This window comes from Anguilla rostrata, unplaced genomic scaffold (genome assembly GCF_018555375.3).
Source record: "Anguilla rostrata isolate EN2019 unplaced genomic scaffold, ASM1855537v3 scaf1000, whole genome shotgun sequence".
NCBI lineage: Eukaryota > Metazoa > Chordata > Actinopteri > Anguilliformes > Anguillidae > Anguilla > Anguilla rostrata.
In genome coordinates, this window is record NW_026986352.1 from 9,628 (window position 1) to 30,867 (window position 21,240).

The 21,240-nt window shown below is 41.1% G+C and overlaps 3 protein-coding genes and 1 pseudogene across 3 annotated transcripts; 3 read left to right on the top strand and 1 right to left on the bottom strand.

Annotated features, from left to right (window-relative positions):
- Positions 1 to 387: 387 nt before the first annotated feature.
- Positions 388 to 18,457, top strand: LOC135246980 (E3 ubiquitin-protein ligase TRIM35-like; annotated as a pseudogene).
- On the top strand, positions 4,059 to 4,733 carry LOC135246982 (zinc-binding protein A33-like; the record flags this gene model as incomplete). Its single annotated transcript, XM_064320254.1, has 1 exon — positions 4,059 to 4,733. A coding segment is annotated over one exon (576 nt), but the record flags the coding sequence as incomplete, so codon positions are not given.
- LOC135246977 (GTPase IMAP family member 7-like) lies at positions 6,620 to 8,835 on the bottom strand. Its single transcript, XM_064320250.1, has 2 exons — positions 8,544 to 8,835; positions 6,620 to 8,150 (listed from the first exon to the last, which is right to left on the bottom strand). Exons 1-2 carry the CDS (start codon positions 8,548 to 8,550, stop codon positions 7,066 to 7,068), a joined length of 1,092 nt encoding a protein of 363 aa, XP_064176320.1. The 5' UTR covers positions 8,551 to 8,835; the 3' UTR covers positions 6,620 to 7,065.
- On the top strand, positions 10,086 to 12,942 carry LOC135246978 (GTPase IMAP family member 9-like). Its single transcript, XM_064320251.1, has 2 exons — positions 10,086 to 10,246; positions 11,180 to 12,942. The coding sequence occupies exons 1-2, from the start codon at positions 10,240 to 10,242 to the stop codon at positions 12,256 to 12,258; spliced, it is 1,086 nt and encodes a 361-aa protein (XP_064176321.1). The 5' UTR covers positions 10,086 to 10,239; the 3' UTR covers positions 12,259 to 12,942.
- Positions 18,458 to 21,240: the final 2,783 nt, after the last annotated feature.

The window sequence follows — 21,240 nt, forward strand, 5'->3', positions numbered from 1 at the left end:
GGCCAAAGATACAAAAGTACAAGAGGCATTGACGGTCCAGCGCAGCAGCAAACGTTTCAGTCGCGTGCTTCCATCAGTGCTAGACCACCTGTTCTACAGCACAACTCTCTCTCTGCTCTGAGTCAGGATTTATAAAGAGGAATGGATTGTGGACACAAACTCTGGATCTTTGTTTGAATCATGTTTCTAAGGGAGGGTGTGTGCTTGCCATTAGCTGGAGAATTAGATTCCATTTGGATTAACACGTCAGAGAGCTGACTGAACCAGTAAAAGCTGATCTGCCAGCAGTTTTACATCAGCCAATCAAACCTCAGTAGTACAATGCTGCCCCATGCAAAAAGTGCTGTTTGATAATCAGGTGTGTCTAACAGGAAGAGTGAAGTAAAGTTTCTCACAGGTAAAGCTTAAGTTACCTCACGGACCTTTTTAATATGATTCCAATGAATGTTTTCCAGAAATGAATGAATCTCAGAAAAAAATGAATTTATGGGAGGGAAAAACAATGCTGGACTGAGAAGAAGAACAGAGATTTGAGAGGTTAAAGAGGCTTTTTTACCTGCCATTTGAGTAACAGCAGTGAGTGAAACTGAAACTTAAGCTACTGGATTTAGCAGAAATCATTACTGAGCTCAGAACAGACTGAGACAGAATGGCGTCTGGATCTTCTCTCATGGAAGAGGAGCTGTCCTGTCCTGTGTGCTCTGAAATCTTCAGGGATCCTGTTGTCCTGAGTTGCAGTCACAGCTTCTGTAAGGCCTGTCTGCAGAAGTACTGGGAACAGAAGGGATCTCGGGAGTGCCCAGTTTGCAGGAGAATATCTTCTATGGATATACCTCTCCCGAACCTGTCTCTGAGGAATACCTGTGAGGCGTTCTTAAAGGAGAGAAGTCAGAGAGCTAAAGCAGGATCTGAAGTGCTCTGCAGTCTGCACAGTGAGAAACTCAAACTCTTCTGTTTAGTGGATCAAATACCCGTCTGCCTTGTCTGTCAAACTTCAAGAAAACATGCAAACCACGAACTGCTACCAGTTCAGGAGGCTGCAGAAGAGTATAAGGTAACTGTTTTTCTTAAGAGAATTTAGACTTTGAACATTTGATTTTTCCTTGCTTGTAAACAGAATTAATTCGCTTGTAAATTATTGGTGATTAAAAAGTTTGGCTTGTTGTGCTGTCGTCTACTGAAAACTTGGTGAAGCTTATCAAACAGCTGAAATGAACACATAATAAACGCTTTGTGTCAGAAATATAATTAATACTGAATTAATAATTATTTTGAATTACTAATGAAGAAGTTATTGTATTTCTAAAGGGTTATAATGATCCAAAAAGCAGCCATTTTAGTTATCAGGCCATGTCACATGACTGACAGAGAAACAGGAGGGAGGGGCAGGAGTGCGGAGACATTCTCAGAGCTGTGCTAGGGAGCAGTGCTCAGCATGGGACAGTAGGGGTCAAAGTTCATGGCTCAGATATATGTTTCTGACACAATGTGGCCTTAGAGGGCAGATCACTGTTAATGTGTCAAATGTAACTCTAAAGATACAGCACATTAAACGTATTCATTTTAAAACTATTGCAATGAAATTTTGCCAGTAAGAACAGAACATGAGTGTTTCAATTCTCTACTGTCATACCCGTTTATATGGCATGACCTGTCACATAGGCAATGCATTAAAAAACCTGTTTACCTGGCATAAGCTCTCACAGAGGCAATGCACTGAAATGTGTCTCAGTGAACACATTACATTTACACAAGCCATGACCAGAGTCTCTATTCTGGCTCCCCTCTGTCTGAACAGGGGCTCTTGTGCTGTCTGTGTAGGCAGTGAAGTTTACTGTTTGACTCTTTCTTTTGTAAAGAGTGCAATTTCTTTCCAGGAGAAACTCAGGACTGCACTGACTCCACTGCAGGAGAAGCTAAAAGCCTTTAATACAGTCAAACTAATCTGTGATCAAACAGCAGAGCACATCAAGGTACTGTACTGAGGCCTTTAAATCACAGTGTTGAAAATGCAGAACTGGACTGTGCTGAAATGATGGTGAATAATGTTTATTCCAGAGCCAGGCCCAGCACACAGAGAGACAGATAAAGATGGAGTTTCAGAAACTTCAGCAGTTCCTAAAAGATGAAGAGGCAGCCAGGATCACTGCACTGAGGGAGGAAGAGGAGCATAAGAGTCAGATGATGAAGGAGAAGATTAAGAAGATGGCAGAACAGATATCATCCCTTTCAGAACAAATCAGAGCCATAGAACAGGAGCTGGGAGCTGAAGACGTCTCATTCCTGCAGGTAAGACCTGTTCACTCTGTGTCTGCAGGACTCTATACAAACTGCTGTTAAGCTCACACACATGTGATGTATAGAATATAATATTCTCTAAACCACTTTTAAATTTAAACTTGCTAATATCATCAAAACATTTCAAAGCTTTATCAAGCAGAAGAATTGCAGTCTCCTTTTTGCTGGCAAAGTTTGATTTAAAGTTTCTCATCATTCTAGATCCACACACTGTACACATATTTCACTATGATAAAACAGCACATTTATTTTTCTGTGTCATGTGTTATATCTAAACCATGTTCAGCAACATACAGTCAGATATTACTGTGGTTCATCTACAGCATTGGCTAAAGCAATAATAATTCACTCTATTTCAGAGCTACAAGGACACACAAAACAGGTAAGAAACTCCATTCTCTGTCATCAGGTACTGTGGAATGTGTTTGCAATGTTTCTCTCTCTATAATAATTACTGCATCATTAATAATGGCTATATATAGAGGCAGGTTTTTACAATATTAAAGTAATGAAATGAATATTTACCTATAATATAAATCCCCAGAACGCTGGCAGGGATGGAGCCATTATCTTATTGAATAAAGATCTGATGTTGCTGCTGATAATCATCTATGGTAATGAAGCCACGCCCACAGCACAAGTGACTCCTGAATATTATTGCAGAGCCCAGTGCACACTGGCGGATCCAGAGAAGGTCTCAGGAGCGCTGATTGATGTGGCCAAGCACCTGGGCAATCTGAAGTACAGAGTGTGGGAGAAGATGCTGGGGACTGTTCAATACAGTGAGTACTGGGGGAAGGGAGCTCCACATTGTCACTGTACAGGGGGAATCTTCAGCATCCTTTCCACAAGCTGATGAAGCCAGTCAGAGTCATATTGGTCCTGTCTGTGTAAGAGCCCTGTGTAAGCAGTAAATCTGAAAGAAATATGTCAAAGAAGAATTTTGGCTTAGGTGTGCAGAGCCAAATAAGCATGTTGTGGCAAGGTTATTCCCAGTGAGAAATTGTAAAAAGGCTTAATATTTCCAGGTGCAGTGTTCAGTACACACTCAGCAAGGTCCAGCTGATGGCCAGTAATGTTAGCAGGAGAAGACCAGGAAGATCAGGAGGCAGTAGACAAATATCTTGTGGTCTCTAGCAAAAGAAACATTCTTGTCACAATGTTTACTTGTCCCCACACATCTAAGCCTAACTCATTCTTTTCCATATTGCTTGAAATGCTGGTGCATATTTTACTTGCACTACTACGGCAAAGAAGGAGTTAGGCTTAGATGTGCGGGGCTTACTGGCACTACAGGCTAAGGGTATTAGGCTCTCCCACCCCTCCACCTGCTTCACAATGTTCAGCAGAGTAAATTCTCCCCTTAGAATAACCAGCACGGCGAGGTATATCCATATAAGAAATAGGATTTATTTCTACAGAAAGAGTTCAGTATCTACACACAACAAGATGTATATGCCTGACCTGAAGAAAACAGGGGTAGTCCCTGCTTTTTATTTAAATAAAATTTTAAAAAGTGGTGTCTAAGATTATTTGTAAGCCAACGTTTTAAGTTATTGTTGGTAGAAATAGCAAGCAATATTTGTACTTTGGTTTGTTATTCATTAAATGTGCAAACATTAAATACGTTCTTCTTTACCTAGCCAAAAACAATGGTGGCCTGATACTTTTGGCCTGTACTGTGTATTTGAGGCTATAATGGTTCTGTATAATGGTTTTGTGAAACCCAGTTTATATCATTAGGAGCCCATTGTATCTGACGGTTTCTCTTTGTGCAGATCAGTGCTGACGTCTCATTCTCTGTCCCTTCAGCTCCTGTGACTCTGGACCCAAACACAGCACATCCCCTCCTCTCACTGTCTGAGGATCTGACCAGTGTGAGAGACAGTGGTGAGAGACAGCAGGTTCCTGATAATCCAGAGAGATTTTATTGGGGGCGGTGTGTGCTGGGCTCTGAGGGATTCAGCTCAGGGAGACACTGCTGGGATGTAGAAGTAGGGGGTGAAATTTTCTGGGTGGTGGGTGTGGCTGAAGAGTCCTTCAGAAGGAAAAGGGTTTGCAATCTGCGCCCAGCAGGAGAACTGTGGAGTATAGTGCAGATCGATGGGAAATACAAAGCTCTATCCTCCCCACGTACAGCCCTCACTGTGCAGGAGAAACTCCAGAGGGTCAGAGTGCAGCTGGACTGGGACAGGGGGGAGGTGTCATTCTCTGACCCCAGTGACAACACTCCTCTCTACACTTTTAAACACTCCTTCACTGAGAGAGTGTTTCCATTCTTCTGGCCTGGTTCTCTGCGGATCTGTCCTCTGAAGGTGTCTGTAAGAGTGGAATAGTGCTGTGGTTTGTAGGGCAAGGATCAGGTGAACAGACTGCTTCTTTCACTTTGACAAGATTAATGAGTATATTTGCAGATAATATCTTTTACAATATTTTATTGAATCATTTACAAAACATAGATCCATTTCTGCAGCAGTTCATGATGAATGTAACTTTGAAATTTCATGATGTTGCAGTAAAAATCAGGTTAAAAGAACTGCATTCCATCACATCTGAGCAGGATTCATTAAAATATTTGCCGGTCAATCAGCATCAACAAAATATTATTTTTGTATTTTAGTTCTGTAGTGTTTCCATGAGAAGTGTCTAATTTATTTGCACATAACTTCCCAATGTTATCACTGAGTAATAACTGTGCTATATGGTGGTAGTGTAAGTATGTGGGTTAGTGTGGAATCAGTTGAATTGTAATAAATCCACCAATGGAATCACTCCAGAGTGCTGCTCTTTTTCTGACCCGTCACCAGTGTGTCTCCCAGGTGTGTGATGAGGTAAGTCTCCTCCTCTAGGGCAGTATGAACACAGACAGAGGCAAACATGCCACTCATACACTGGGTTTGGGTTCAGTTCAAACTCACATGAGCTGATCTGATATACTGATTAGCTAACTACCCTGCAAGTGCTATGAGCTCGGAGAGTGAGTTTGTAATTTTCACCTGAGCCCCATAAAACCGGACCAGTACCCGAAGGATTGGGTCGGTTCAGGTCCTAATTCTGCCTGTTTCTATTGGGCTGGTTGGGGTTTTGCTCTTTGTAGCTGGGCCTTTATATTTTGAGCACAGAGTGCTGTGTGAGCTGGATGGCAGTTGTAGGCCAGCGAGTCTCAGCTGAGCTCTGTGAGTGACAGAATGGACGCCTCAGAGCCGGGGAGAAAGAAGTTATAGTCAGGGGAGAATGATGTGAGGCAGCAGCCATCGAATGGAGAATCCCAGGTCTGGACAAACTTTTACACGGTTTTTGATCGAGCTGCAGACGAAAGCGTGGGGTTCGTAAAATGCGAATTCTGTGATGCCCTGCTTAAGTATGGGAGCCGTGAAACAGGAGCATCAGCGTTATGACAGTATAATGCACAAGCCTGCCGCTGTGCACCATCAACTGATCTGATCCTGACATCGATCACACCTTTTCTGAACAGAACATCAGCGATACCCCAAACCACAGCGTGTCTACTGTACTGATGCACTTATTAAAAGTCAGGTTCAAACCAGGTTCAGCTTCCAAAATGTTGCAACTCACGGGCTCTGGTCAGACTCAGGCTGAATAGAATGTGGGCTCATGTAGGGTCAGGCTGAAGTTTTTGGGCCCGTTTCAAGCTCTAGTCTGAGAGTGAGCGAAATGTCTGCAGTCATACTCACTCTGTCCACTAGAGGGCGTCTGAAGCTGCGCTGAGGTGTTGGGTGAAGCCCTGGCTCTACCAGGTGGAGTGAGAAAGCACTGGGGCTCCTGTCTCACCTGCTGCTCTCAGTAGTGGGGCGGTTTGGGTTTATATAATTAAGAGTAATATTGAGACAGACAACATAAAAAAGTAAGTAAGGAAGTAACTTTTATTTCATATAGCACCTCTCACAGACATAGTCACAAAGTGCGTCACAATTAAAACTAATTAAAATATTATAATTGAATAAAATTGAATTACAAGAAAACAGTAAAAAGTATCACACACCTTAAAGAGTACACATCCTAGGTAGTACTTATTGAAACAAAGGCCTGTTTAAATAAATAGGACTTCAGCATCCTTCTAAAAATGTCAACACAGACCGCAGAACGTATGTCTGAAGGAAGAGCGTTCCACAGTGTCGGAGCCACAACCTCAAAGGCACGATCACCTTTAGTTTTACGACAACATTACATTACATTACAGGCATTTGGCAGACGCTCTTATCCAGAGCGACGTACAACAAAGTGTATAACCATAACCAGGAACAAGTATGACGAAACCCCTAGAGAGAAGTACCGGTCCAAGTGCAGGGAACAACCGCATAGTTCAACTTCGACCCTGAAGGTTAAACTGATTAACACTAAATCATTACAAGAACAGTCACAGCATTCCACAGAATTTCCGAAAATCACAATACGCAGACAACCTTATAATTTTAATCACCATTTAAATTATGTGTTATTTACTCTTTTAGTTCAGCAAAAGAAAATAGGCTTTTAGAGAATCAAATACAATTTGACTATAGCAAGGAGCACAATTGTGTGAAAGATTACACGCATACATTATTAACATTCAGTATTGGCTAGTTTTAGCTGAACTGGAGAAAGTGTGTTTGTGAATGGACGTGGGGGTGATTCATGCTTTCATTTTTAAACAATTATTTAAGAACAAATGTTGATTGACTCCTGGCCATTTCCTGTAATAAACAGTACTGGAAAATTAGAAATAAGAATTGGTCAATTTATGTGAGCTTTTTTGCATCGGCTATTTTATTTCCAAATAGATTTTGCTGCTGCTATTGTTTCGTCTTCAACAGCAGCTGCCGCTCTCTTGGAAGCTTCACTCATGGTCTCCGCTTCCATCGCAGCTCCTGCCCCAATGTATGCCCCCTCTACCATACCAGAAAGGGCTGCTGCTCCAACTACACCTACCACTTCCACCCCTACCTGTGATGTTATTACAGACCGTGCTTTGGTTTTTACTGCTTCTTCTCTTGCTGCTTGGGTCAGCATGTTGGTTGCTACAGTGAGAGGTTGTTCAATTGTTTGTGCTGTAAGAGCTCGCACAATAGGAGCTACACGTCTTACAAGACCCAGCAATGCACCACACACAGCCCCTACGGCTGTCCCTACTAGCAGGTTTAACAAACATCGCCATATTCTCTGTTTGGCCTGTTCTCTGGTTTTTCCCTTTGCCATTTCCTCTTCTATGGCTTGTTGCACAGCTTGGAGCATCTCGTTGGTGTAGTGCTTTCCTCTGTTCTGTTCCACCATCTGATCAATCGTGTTCAGCAGCTTTTTGATTTGAGCGGCATTGCTTCTGACTTCACTGTGGCCTTCAGTGGGACTCTTCCAGTATTTGTTATCGATGACATGAAACCGGTTTCCACACTTTTGGACAAGATCTTTCAAGTGGTCATTTTCATCCACAAACTCGTGGATGGTCATTTTGCCATCAAGCTGGTCTCCGTGGGTAAACAGGACAACAGCGTACTTCAGGGCCTCCTCCCCAAACATTTTCAGAATATCATCCACCGCTTTATTCTCCTCTGCTGTCTGCCTCCCCACAGACAGCACTATGACAAAGGCGTGAGGTCCAGGAGCACACTCTATGATGCACCTGGCTATTTCAGGTTTTAGTTCTTCATCAGTGCACTCAGTTGAACACAACCCTGGTGTGTCAATCACAGTGATTTTCCTCCCATAAACAGTCGCTGTTTCAGCCTCACATGTAGACGTATCAGATTTTGCACGACATGAAGTCTTGAACTTGTTCTCTCCCAGAATGGTGTTGCCTGTGCTGCTCTTCCCCGCTCCTGTCTTTCCCAACAGGACAATCTTCCATTTAGCTGACCCTTTGACAAATAAAAATGTATATAGAATTTAAATAGAAAAATAGAAAAAGAATTAAATAGAAAAAAATGTCATATTTATAAAATACTCGGGTGCACTTACATCAGAAGCACTGAATTATATCTGTATAATCAGGTGGTCACCATGTCTCATACTGCCCAATTTAAAGAAGGCTTTCACACTGACAGAAAAACCCCCAAATTTCTGAAAACAGAACTACACCTTTGTGCTACACAGGTCGCAACCAGCTTTAGATAATATTTATGTCTTTGTTAGACTTTCATTTAAAAATAGGACCATTGTTATATTTTATCTGCTCTCTAATAACTATCTAGAAATCAGTTTTCCTCTAAAATACAAAACAAAGTTGGCAAAATTGCTGCTGAATTATTTACCTGGCATTATACTTTTCTGGTATTGTCTTGAGAGCTGAAGAACTTGAAAATGAAAAGTTCTGATCAGACCTTCTGTTCAAGCATTAATGTCAAGAGTGGCTCTTGGATGAAATAATTTACAGGCATACACATCCAACAACATTCGTATTTCTTTGTCTGAATGTGGCAGAGCTTGTTTTACAGCCAGAACACCTGGTTCTCCTGCATGTTTTCTGTCTGACAAAAAATGGTCGCTCTGTTTTACTTTCTTTTTTCTTCTTATTTTCGTTTGTTGTTGTAGTTTATTGTTTTTGCCCTGGACCCGTGAGGGGGAAGGGTGAAGATGTTTGTGTCTGTGTGGGTGCGCTCTCTTTCTCTCCATGCGGCAACCAACGTGTTTCCTGGAATTGCCGTGTCTCCCTCCCCGGTGTGTCACGCTGGCATGTGACAGTTTTGGTGCCAAAAACCCGGAGGGAGCGGTCTTGATGTAAGCTGAATTAGCCTTTGGTTGCATTCTGGGGTGGGAGGTGTGTGGAATTCAGTTGTTTCCCAGAACTGCTGCAGCCCCTCCCAGGGGTGTTGTACGGGTGTGTGAACGTTTCCAGGAACAGTTCAGCATTCATCATTTTTTCTTCTAACAGGTATTGGTTCATGGCTGTTTGCTTGTGCTAATCACATGAACAAGATTGCGCACAACAGTCAGCACTGATTATGTCATACACCTGGAATATGCACTAAAATAAAGGTCTGCACATGTCATGAATCCCACATTGGTTTTTCTTAGGAACATTTTAAAGAACAAATGTAAGAATTATTTCTGAAAAGGTTTGTGAATGAGGCCCATTATAAGATAGACTGCTGCTCCACACAATGGTATTCAGGTAAGCTAAATAGTAGATATAGTTAAGCCTTTACATATCACTGAGCATATGCGTTATACTAAACATAGCAGCTAACAAATTATTATAGTAACAAACCGATTAGTTTTCTATAGGGCTACATCCTCCCCCTCTAATGGTCTGATGACTGCTTTTCCCTTTCTTTTTGAGACTGATTCATGTCTCTGGTTTGTTCTGTTTTGAGGCTGAGTTTGAGACTGATTCATGTCTCAGATTTGTTCTGTTTTCTTCTCGGGTAGAAACAGGCTCTTCCTCTGAGTCACTGTGGGTCATCGGGAGGAGCATCATTCACGTATGTAACATCTGATTGTTCCCCTCATTCTCAGGGTTATCTTCAGAAAGTCTTTCCAGCTTCAATGCCCGGATCAAGCTTTAAGTTATAGCATTGCCAGTGAGGACTCAAACAGTGGAGGAGAATAAAGTGTTGGAAGAGCTTCTGAAAATGTTTGGGAAGGAGGCTCTGATCTAATGGCTAAAGTCACATTGCCCAAAAACTGCAAACTGATGCTTATAAACAAGGCAACATAATGTTTCAGCAATATTGACATTTCTTTCCAAAATAAATTCTTCACTCTTTCCCTTCCTCTAATCTGCATATCTATCACAGGTAGTGTCATGTTCCTGCTAAACACATGATTTACCATAAAGACCAAGGTAAGCAGATATGCTGGAATTTACTTCCTTGTCATGTGAATAGCTAAGAAGTCAAATTATTTCATCAAAGAGCCACTCTTGACATTAATGCTTGAACAGAAGGTCTGAACAGAACTTTTCATTTTCAAGTTCTTCAACTCTCAAGACAACACTGGGAAAGTATAATGCCAGGTAAGTAATACAGCAGCAATTTTGACAACCTTTGCTTAGTTTTTTAGTGGAAAACTGATTTCTGACAGTTATTAGAGTTCAGATAATATAACTGTGAAGATGAAAGCCTATTCACTAGAAATTTATTTAAAATGTTTAATTTTATATAGAAATATCTGTTATAATCAAGTTCAATCAAGTTGGCACTGAGAGTGCATGGATTATCAGACAAATTAAATAATGACTGCTACTGATTCCAGGTTTCACTATGTTCAAAACATTTAATATGAGGTCTTCATTTTCATTACTAATTTATTGCATTTTTAGCTATTTGTATAATGCTTTTGATAACTGATAATGTATTTTGAAACCCATCTGTATCTGAAGAGGATTAATTAATAACTCTTTCGTAAATGGTTGTTTCAGCTGATTTGGGAGAACAATGATTAATTCAGCAATTAACACATTACTTCAGTCTAACTTAAACTGCTGCTGGTCTAAATATGTGACTGATTAAGGCTAGTGGCACACCTGCTGGTGATTATAATTAACATGTCTTTAACACAGGTGTGTGATGGGCAGGAGGGGGCCATTTTGTATGGTTGAGGTCTCTTCTGGGGAAAACATGCAAGTTCCTTGTTGTAAAGCTTTTGAATAAATGCCTTTTTTAAAAGATACTCTTTCTCTCCGATGGCTGTAAATAATTCAGCATGACAAAGTAGTGCCCTGCTTTGTCACAATAGCAATGCACATATTTGCAAATGAAAGTCAAAGACACAAAGATTATCTGAAGCTGGTTGTGAGCCATGTAGCACAATGGTGTAGTTCTGATTTCAGAGATTTTGTGGGTTTTTTATCAGTGTGAAAGCCTTGTTTAAATTGGGCAGTACCATACACGTCAGCCACCTGCACTGTGTATTTTATAATTATTTAAATACTCTCTTTTGTCTACAGGGTCAGCTGATCTGAGGATTGTACTGTTGGGTCTGACAGGAGCTGGGAAGAGCAGCACAGGCAACACCATTCTGGGAAAGAATGTGTTCAAGACTTCACATCCTGCAAAGTCTGAAACATTCAGATGTGAGGCTGAAACAGCGACTGTTGATGGGAGGAAAATCACAGTGATTGACACACCAGGGTATTTTTGTACTGAGTGCTCAGATGAAGAACTAAAACCTGAAATAGCCAAGTGCATCACAGAGTGTGCTCCTGGACCTCACGCCTTTGTCATAGTGCTGTCTGTGAGGAGGCATACAGAGGAGAAGAATAAAGTGGTGGATGACATTCTGAAAATGTTTGGGGAGGAGGCCCTGAAGTACGCTGTTGTCCTGTTTACCCACGGAGACCAGCTTGACGACGACATGACCATCCGCGAGTTTGTGGATGAAAATTACCACTTGAAAGATCTTGTCCAAAAGTGTGGAAACCGGTTTCATGTCATCGATAACAAATACTGGAATAATCCCCCTGAAGGCCATGATGATGAGAGAAGCAACGCCGCTCAAATCAGAAAGCTGCTGAACACGATTGATCAGATGGTGGGACAGAACGGAGGAAAGCACTACACCAACGAGATGCTCCAAGCTGTGGAACAAGCCATAGAAGAGGAAATGAAAAAGGGAAAAATCAGAGAGGCCAAACAGAGCATATGGCGACGGTTGATAAACATGCTAGTAGGCGCAACAGTAGGGGCTCTGTGTGGTGCATTGCCGGGTCTTGTTACACGTGTAGATATTGTGCGAGCTCTTACAGCACAAACAATTGAACGACCTTTCAATGAAGATACATTAGCAACCAGTGTACAGACTACAGCATCACAGGTAGCGGTGGGAGCAGTAGGTGTAGCTAGAGCAGCAGCCCTTTGTGTTACGTTAGCGGGGACGGCCATTGGGGCAGGAGCCGCGATGGAAGCGGAGACCATGAGTGAAGCCGCCAAGAGAGCAGCAGCTGCTGTTAAAGACAGAGCAGGAGCTACAGCAAAATACATTGGAAACAAAATAGCCAATGCAATATGGGCAAAAAAGCGTACATAAATTTGAACAATTCTCATTTCCAATGTTACAGTACATTAGAGAAAATGGCCAGGATTCAATCAACATTTGTTCTCAACTAAAGATTTAAAAATTAAAGGCAATAATCACACCCGCACCCCATTCACAAACACACTTCCAGTTCAGCTAAAACTAGCTAAATGTCAATTATGTATCAACACCACTGAGATTTCTTTCTTAAAATGAAAGCCGTGTACTAGGGGTGTCCAGAGACAATATTATGCGTCTCTGATCAACCAACAAAATGAACTGTATGCGTGTAATCTTTCACATGATTGTGCTCCTTGATATGCTCTAATTGTATTGCATTATCTAAAAGCCAATTTTCTTTTGCTGAACTAAAAGAGTAACAAGGACATCATGTAAGTGGTGATTAAAATCATAAAGTTGTCTGTATTGTGATCTTTGGATATTCTGTAGAATGCTGTGACTGTTTAGTAATGATTTATTAGTAATCGATTTGTTAGTTTCTGTCTTGTTTCTGCAGAGTGGTGAAGGCCCTAGCCATCACCTCTATTCTTCTGATACAAAATATATGATGGTACAGTAAAATACTCCAGTTGTTTTGATCATTCCTCCAAGTGGGGGCTTCTTTACACATTTATTGAACTATGTAATAAATGTATCTCTTAATGTGTTGGGAAATTAAATAAAACATGTTTTATTGTGCACAAGAAATTACTGTTGGTTCATTATCCCTTTCATACCCCCTTTCTACTTTCCATGTAATCTTCCAAAGATCTTTGGTCAACTTTCGGGAAGAAAAAATACATACAAAGCTGTGCATTTCTGCATAGGCCTTGGGTTCGGATACTCACATGCCCGTGACCCTGACCAGGATAAGCAGGTATAGATAATGGATTGATGGAGGATGGATACTCTCCTACCGTATACAGTGCCCTCCAGCAATACTACCACCCACAGTTATCATGGATTGCAAGCTCTGCTATTGTGGCGGATCAGAAATGGAATGAAGCGAATCGGCGTATACAATACAAGGGGCTATTTATAGCGCAAATACATGTGCGACGAAACAGAATATTTCATATAGAGGAATCGGGGAAGTGCCCTTCCGCGTAGGCGTGGGGACGGGGGGGGGGGTATGAAAGAAGCAACAGCTATTCATTGAACTGCAAGCAGTGCCCGAATTCTGTTTTGTTGCACACATATTTGCGCTATAAATAGCCCCTTGTTTTTACATGTTTGCCGAAAAAATTACGCCGATCGACGAAGATGAATGTCGCACCGGCGCTGCAGAACAGATTTCCTGTCGTTGCAGGAATGACCTCAGCAACGACAGAACAGTCCAAGTCCCTGATAATGCTGCAAATCTGAGTCGATCTGGAGAAAAGTAAGTTTCACTGGTGAATAAGATGCCAGAATAAAAATTAAAAATTAAAAGAACTCTGTAAATATAAATATATATAAAACTCCCACAATGTGAGTCAATTTACAAAATTTAAAATAAAAAAAAATACCTCATCTTTTTACAGGGCAAAGGCACAAATGAGGCTAACTACTGCAAAAAAGATTAATGAATAAATGAATTCATTCAAATTATAAATTGTATTACAAAGAAAATTCTAACTAAAAAGACCTATAAAATAAAAACGTTATTCAGGATGTGGAAGAAAACATGATAAACTGTCTCTGACGAATACCTGTGAGGCATTCTTAAAGGAGAGAAGTCAGAGAGCTAAAGCAGGATCTGAAGTGCTCCGCAGTCTGCACAGTGAGAAACCAATTATATACTTTTAATGCACTGTGTTCCCTGGGGTAATGCATTTTGTTCTTTAATACACCCTGTAATGAGATGAATAACAATAAACACAATTTTAACAATCTTTTCACTTTAATTAAGTGACTGCAGTTAAAATGATAGCTACAGTCCTGGCACAGATTATGGACAGACTGTATTTATAAACAGATTTTGACAATTAATGCAGTATTTTGCAACAAGCTCATTTTTTGGCATAATAAATGTTGAGTGTAATAAATGTAATATTAACATAGAACAAAAATGAAGAAATGATCAGTATTCGTGTAAAACAAATCATAATTACACTATCCTTTTCGTATGATTTAATGTCTGCATAATTGAGCATTATAATTGTTCTTAGTTGGAAATTTTATAACCAGCTCAAACACATATTTTGTTGTCCAGTATTTTTCTACATAAAATTATTACATTCATTTTACATTTACATTACAGGCATCTTATCCAGAGCGACGTACAACAAAGTGCATAACCGTACCCAGGGACAAGTGTGTTGAAAACCCTAGAGGGAAGTACAGTTCCAAGTGAAGGGAACAACCGCGTGGCTTAACTTGGACCCTGTAGGTTAATCTGTTGAACACAAACAAAAGCAACAACAAAGCAGTCTATGCAAATAATACAGGCAATAATAAAACAAGTAGGCACGAGGCATTCATGTAGTGAAGTCTATCATTATCACCCTTTAAATCACAGTGTTGAAAATGCAGCAGTGGATTGTGCTGAAATGATGGTGAATAATATTTATTCCAGAGCCAGGCCCAGCGCACAGAGAGACAGATAAAGATGGAGTTAGAAAAACTTCAGCAGTTCCTGAAAGATGAAGAGGCAGCCAGGATCGCTGCACTGAGGGAGGAAGATCAGCAGAAGAGTCAGATGATGAAGAAGAAGATTGAGAAGATGAAAGAAGAGATATCATCCCTTTCAGAACTAATCAGAGCCATAGAACCGGAGCTGGAGCTGAAGACGTCTGATTCCTGCAGGTAAGACGTGTCATAATCACTCATAAAACATGTTTATCAAGATACTCAAATGGGAATATATTACCTTGATATAGTTTTTATAGTCTGAGTATTGGTTATAGTAGGAAAAATTAGCTCTTATCCACTTATTTCAGAGCTACAAAGACGTGAAGAAACATGCTCCTCCTGCCTTTCTCTCTTTGCAATCTTTTAATCTCCTCTTCCTTTCGCTGTTCATTTTTAATGTGAGGGGTAGTTCACTAGTACTGTAGAATTTCACCAATCATGAGTAAAATGGGACCACATGGAAAAATTTTACATTCAAACCTAAATGAGTTATCATATGAATTTATAAAATGATTATAAGTATATTATGTTGAACATAATGATTAACATCATAAAAATTATTAACATAATTATAATCATCATATAGATTACAGGTAATCAGTGATAGAATATAAATCCCCCCCCCCCCCCTGTGTGTGTGTGTCCCTCAGTGGGGTCGGGCTGCTTCATATCTGGCAGCCAGTGGGGCTGTGTGGCAGAACGCTGGGAGGGATGGAGCCATTTTCTTATAGAATTAGGATCTAATGTTGCTGCTGATAATCTTTATGGTAATGAAGCCACGCCCACAGCACAAGTGTCTCCCGAATATTATTGCAGAGCCCAGTGCATACTGGTGGATCCAGAGAAGGTCTCAGGAGCACTGATTGATGTGGCCAAGCACCTGGGCAATCTGAAATACAGTGTGTGGGAGAAGATGCTGGGGACTGTTCAATACAGTGAGTACTGGGGGCAGGGAGCTCCACATTGTCACTGTACAGGGGGAATCTTCAGCATCCTTTCCACAAGCTGATAAAGCCAGTCAGAGTCATATTGGTCCTGTTTGTGTAAGGGCCCTGCGTAAGCAGTAAATTTGAAAATAATATGGCAAAGACTTAGTTAGACTTAGATGTGCAGAGCCAAATAAGCATGTCGTGGCAAGGTTATTCCCAGTGAAAAATTGCAAAAAGGCTTAATATTTCCAGGTGCAGTGTTTAGTACACACTCAGGAAGGTCCAGCTGATGGGCAGTAATGTTAACAGGAGAAGACCAGGAAGATCAGGAGGCAGTAGACAAATATCTTGAAGTCTCTATCAAAAGAAACCGTTCTTGTCGCAATGTTTACTTGTCCCCACACATCTAAGCCTAACTCCTTCTTCTTTGCCATATTGCTTGAAACGTTGGTGCGTATTTTACATGCACTAATATGGCAAAGAATGAGTTAGGTTTAGATATGCGGAGCTTACTGGCACTACAGGGTAAGAGTATTAGGCTCTCCCACCCCTCCAACTGCTTCGCAATGTTCAGCATAGTAAATTCTCCCCTTAGAATAACCAGCATAATGAGGTTTATCCATATAAGAAATAGGATCTATTTCTGCAGAAAGAGTTCGGTACCTACACACAACAAGATGGATAAGGCCGAACTGAAAAAAGCAGGGGCAATCCCTGCTTTCATAAGCAAACAGCATTTTAACAATAACATACATAATTCTGTGTCTACTTGGTATGTGGTTAACACATAATCATAAAGTAAGATTTAACAAAGTTAATGATTGGCTATGTCTAGTCATATAGCATGAATCCTGAATAAGCACACGGTGACCACTTAGTCTTAAACAAGTCAGAAAGAATAGTTTAGTCTTTAATCTATCAGTTACATTCAGGGTCCTGGGCAGCATGGCATCATAGCCGGTTCCTCCCTGGCAGGACAGCAGGGAGAGGATAAGGAGGAAGGCCCAAGCTCACCTGTTTGGACTTCTAGAAATGCATAAGCGACACAGAGAAAGAAGAGACACACACACGCACACACACAGACAAACGTACATGAAATATTTCTAACTAGCTGTTCAAAAGAAGTATTGTATCTTATTGAACCTGTGTTTTGTAGTTGCCCATGACCATGAAATGCACTTTGTGTATGTCTCTTTGGATAAAAGCGTGTGCCAAATAAATGTAATGTAACGTAATGTAATGTTCTAACTTATTCTTGTCCTTGGGAGGTTTGGTGCCTGGAGACGGAGGGGCCCTGTTGCAAGGCCTAGGAATTTAGTGTCGCACAGACTTCTAGTTATGCTAGAGAGAACTCTCCTCCCTTCAGCAAACTGAATGGACAGACTGCCAATAATTCATTTAATTGTAGTTATAGCCAGAGGAGGCTATTTCGAAGAAAGTCGTGTCTAAGATTATTTTTAAGTCAACTTTTTCAGTTATTGTAGGTAGAAATTGAAAAAGAAAACTACTTTGGTTTGTTATTCATTAAATGTGCATATATTATTTGTTACTTAGTTTAAAAAAAGTACAGGTGGCCAAATACTTTTGGCCTGTACAGTATTTGTGTGGCTATAATGATTCTGTATAATGGTTTTGTGAAACTCAGTTTATATTATTAGGAGCCCATTGTGTCTGATGGTTTCTCTTTATGCAGATCAGTGCTGACGTCTCATTCTGGTAAATGGTAAACGGACTGCATTTATATAGCGCTTTTATCCAAAACAATTTACAATTGATGCCTCTCATTCGCCAGAGCAGTTAGGGGTTAGGTGTCTTGCTCAAGGACACTTCGACACGCCCAGGGCGGGGTTTGAAGCGGCAACCCTCCGACTGCCAGACAATCGGTCTTACCTCCTGAGCTATGTTGCCCCATTCTCTGTCCCTTCAGCTCCTGTGACTCTGGACCCAAACACAGCACATCCCAAACTCTCCCTGTCTGAGGATCTGACCAGTGTGAGACTCAGTGGTGAAAGACAGCAGGTTCCTGATAATCCAAAGAGATTTGATGAGTGGTTGTTTGTGCTGGGCTCTGAGGGATTCAGCTCAAGGAGACACTGCTGGGATGTAGAAGTGGGGGATGAGAACTGGGTGGTGGGTGTGGTTAAAGAGTCTGTCAGCAGGAAAGGAGCTGTGTATCCAAGCCCAGCAGGAGGAGTGTGGGGTATATGTCAGCTCAGTGGGAAATACATAGCCCTGAGCTACCCACCTACAGACCTCACTGTGCAGAGGAAACTCCAGAGGGTCAGAGTGCAGCTGGACTGGGACAGGGGGGAGGTGTCATTCTCTGACCCCAGGGACAACACTCCTCTCTACACTTTTAAACACTCCTTCACTGAGAGAGTGTTTCCATTCTTCAATCCTGGTTCTCTACAGTTCTGTCCACTGAAGGTGTCTGTAAGAGTAGAATAGTGCTGTGGTTTGTGTGCAAGGATCAGGTGAACAGGCTGCTTCTTTCACTTTGATTAATGAGAAAAAAATATCTATTACGATGTTTTCTTTAATTATTTAAAAATATAGATCCATGTCTGCAGCAGTTCATGAGGAATGTCCCTTTGTAACCTCATGATGTCAATGTTGGAATTGGTTTGTGTGTAATCAGTTGAATTGTAATAAATGCACCAGTGGAATCACTCCAGAGTGCTGCTCTTTTCCTGACCCGTCACCAGTGTGTCTCCCAGGTGTGTGATGAGGTAAGTCTCTCTCTCCAGTGCAGTATGAACACAGACAGAGACAAATTCTCCCCTTATACGCTGGGTTTGGGATCAGTTCAAACTGAATTCAGCAGATCAAGTGAGAGAAGTGGATAAGCCCACTGCCCCCAGGTGGAGCTGAGAACTGAGAGTGAAGGAAATGCCTGTGGTCATACTGACTATGTCCACCAGAGGGTGACTGAAGCTGTGCTGAGGTGTTGGATGAAGCCCTAGCTCCACCAGGTGTGTGTAGTGAGAGAGCACTGGGGCTCCTGCCTCACCTGCTACAAACCCAGTTTGGGTTTATTAAAGACAGGTTGGTGAGCTGCAGAGAGGACAGAGATGAGCATTTTTTACTTTTTTAATTTAAAGATTCTGTGCTTAAGCATTAAGCTCTACCAGGGGTGCATTCCAATCACTCCTTTCATCCGTTCTTGCTTCTTTTCCTTGCTGCCTTTCTTAGTATGGCAGGCCAAACCTATCAAAAATACATGAAATCGACGTCTGGAATCTCGCGTTGTCAGCGTGTTGTCGACAGGTGCAGTCCAGTCGCTTATTTTTGCCTCCTTAGACAGCCAATCACAGTTTATAGTTAATAATTTGATTATACTGCAAACTTATCTCTCCATAAATGCAGATACCTAAAAACCATTCCTTTGTCTCATTGCACTTTCAATCATTGACATTTATGGAAAAAAAACAAGGCAGAAAGATTAAAGTGCATATTAGTCCTCAAGGAATTCAACAATGAAACAAATAAGGCATTTATTCATTAAGCAACTGACAAAAGTAAATGTAGTGATCTCAACCCAATCTGCTGTGAATAGTATTAAGGAGGTTGATCGAAAATTTTCTGAAAACGCCCACCCCCCCAACACCCCCAGGCAAAAAATCACGATGAAGGAAAAAAGTAAACCAGGGCCATTGCGTTTATCTGTTTCTCTGTAAATGTGAGACAGACGGTGAAAAAAAATCCCTGAATTATTTTCTGTCGACTCACGCCAGCGGAGAGAATGAAGGCAAGGTCTGCCACACGCGCAGCGCAGCCGCCAACACCAGGACGCTAGCAATTCAATGATTTGCTGTCGTGTCTTCCCGCACCAAAATCCCCGCCCCCCCCCCCCAACCCCCACGGACGACCGAAAGGAATGAGACGGCGCCCAAATTCTGTTCATCGCACACGTTCTTGCGCTATAAATAGCCCCTTGTTTGTACATGTTTACCGAAAGAAATCACGCGATTCGCTTCCTTCTGCATTCCATTCCATAGCAGTGCTTACAATGCTATTAATAAACGAATTTCATTTTTATTATTATTTTTGTTCATGCTAACTGTGGGTGTTAGTAATGCTGGAGGGCACTGTATATGGTATCTCATAAAAAACACGAAAGTCACTTGGCCCTGTGTTTTGTAATCTTACCATTTTACAATGTCATGCAAACTTTGTGTCAGATCAAAGTGTCAAATATTTTGAAATTGGCTCATGGAACACATTGAAATTCATGTAGAAAACTACAGTAACTACAGAAGGCATATTTCTCCAGAGAACATATGTTTATACTTGCTTCTGAACTCAATTTGAGTAAATGTACAAGTGATTGTATATTTGCTACGTACAATAAATACTGCATGTAAAATACATATTGTACATACATGCATAGAGAACTTCTTTATCCCCATGGGGACATTTCCCTCGCAGTACATTCACATTTACGAACAGACATTTATACCAATAAACATACAATCATTCACGCAACAGACAGGCAGGGCACCGAAATACATACATACCAATACAAATTGGACATATAGCCGCCTATTCAATCAGTCTTCACTGTGAGAAAGCCATCCACACATATGTTTGGCCTGTTCATGTACTGCATGCTTATACACACAGGGCCAAGTGACTTGAAAGAACTAAGGAAATATTAGGTAGCATTGCTTTGGAATACATCTTATTTAATTTCGGTGAGGCAAGATAGCCTATATTGTTTGTATACCGTAACTTGGCGTCATTTTGATATCAATACTTTTAATGGCAGGCCTGGATTTTGGCAGTCTGAATGAATGAGTTATAGACGGTGTATGTCTTGTATGTGTGAGTAACTTGGCATTTTTGTACGTTGAAAACGTGTTTTTTATGAGATAACATTTCTTTTTACAAAGCGTTTTATTATGAGAGTGAGAAATGCGAAGTGACCCTGCAAGAAACGGGTGTGGATTATGACTATCCTTGTGTGAATTTGTACAGTCTGATGAGCATGTACCATTTAGCAGTTTCGGTTTGCTATGTATGTAAAACAGTGGCTGTGACAAAGGGTGCGGTGGTGTAAGTGTAAACCAGAGACTGTAAAAAGGTGTAAACGCATCAGAAACGCAGGTGAAATATGGCCAGTGTATGTACTCACGGATTTGACGGCCATCCAACGAGTCTTTATTGACAAAAGAATCAGCAAGCCCGTAGAATTAGAGCTCCCTAGGTCGCAACTTGTGTACCCTTCTGTCCTGCTCCGTTGTCTGTTATTTCGTGGAGATGCACTTTTGGTGTTTGTAAGGTTTATAACGCATTTTGATAGGCTTATCTGCAGGTAGGAATCCTCTTCGCTGTTTTGCTAAACTAGAACCAGAAAACTTGATAGTGGAGAATAGGAGCAGACGCATATGTCCCAGCAGGCTTTGCATATGAGAAAATAACAACAGTGTGTGGTAAATTAGGAGATATAATG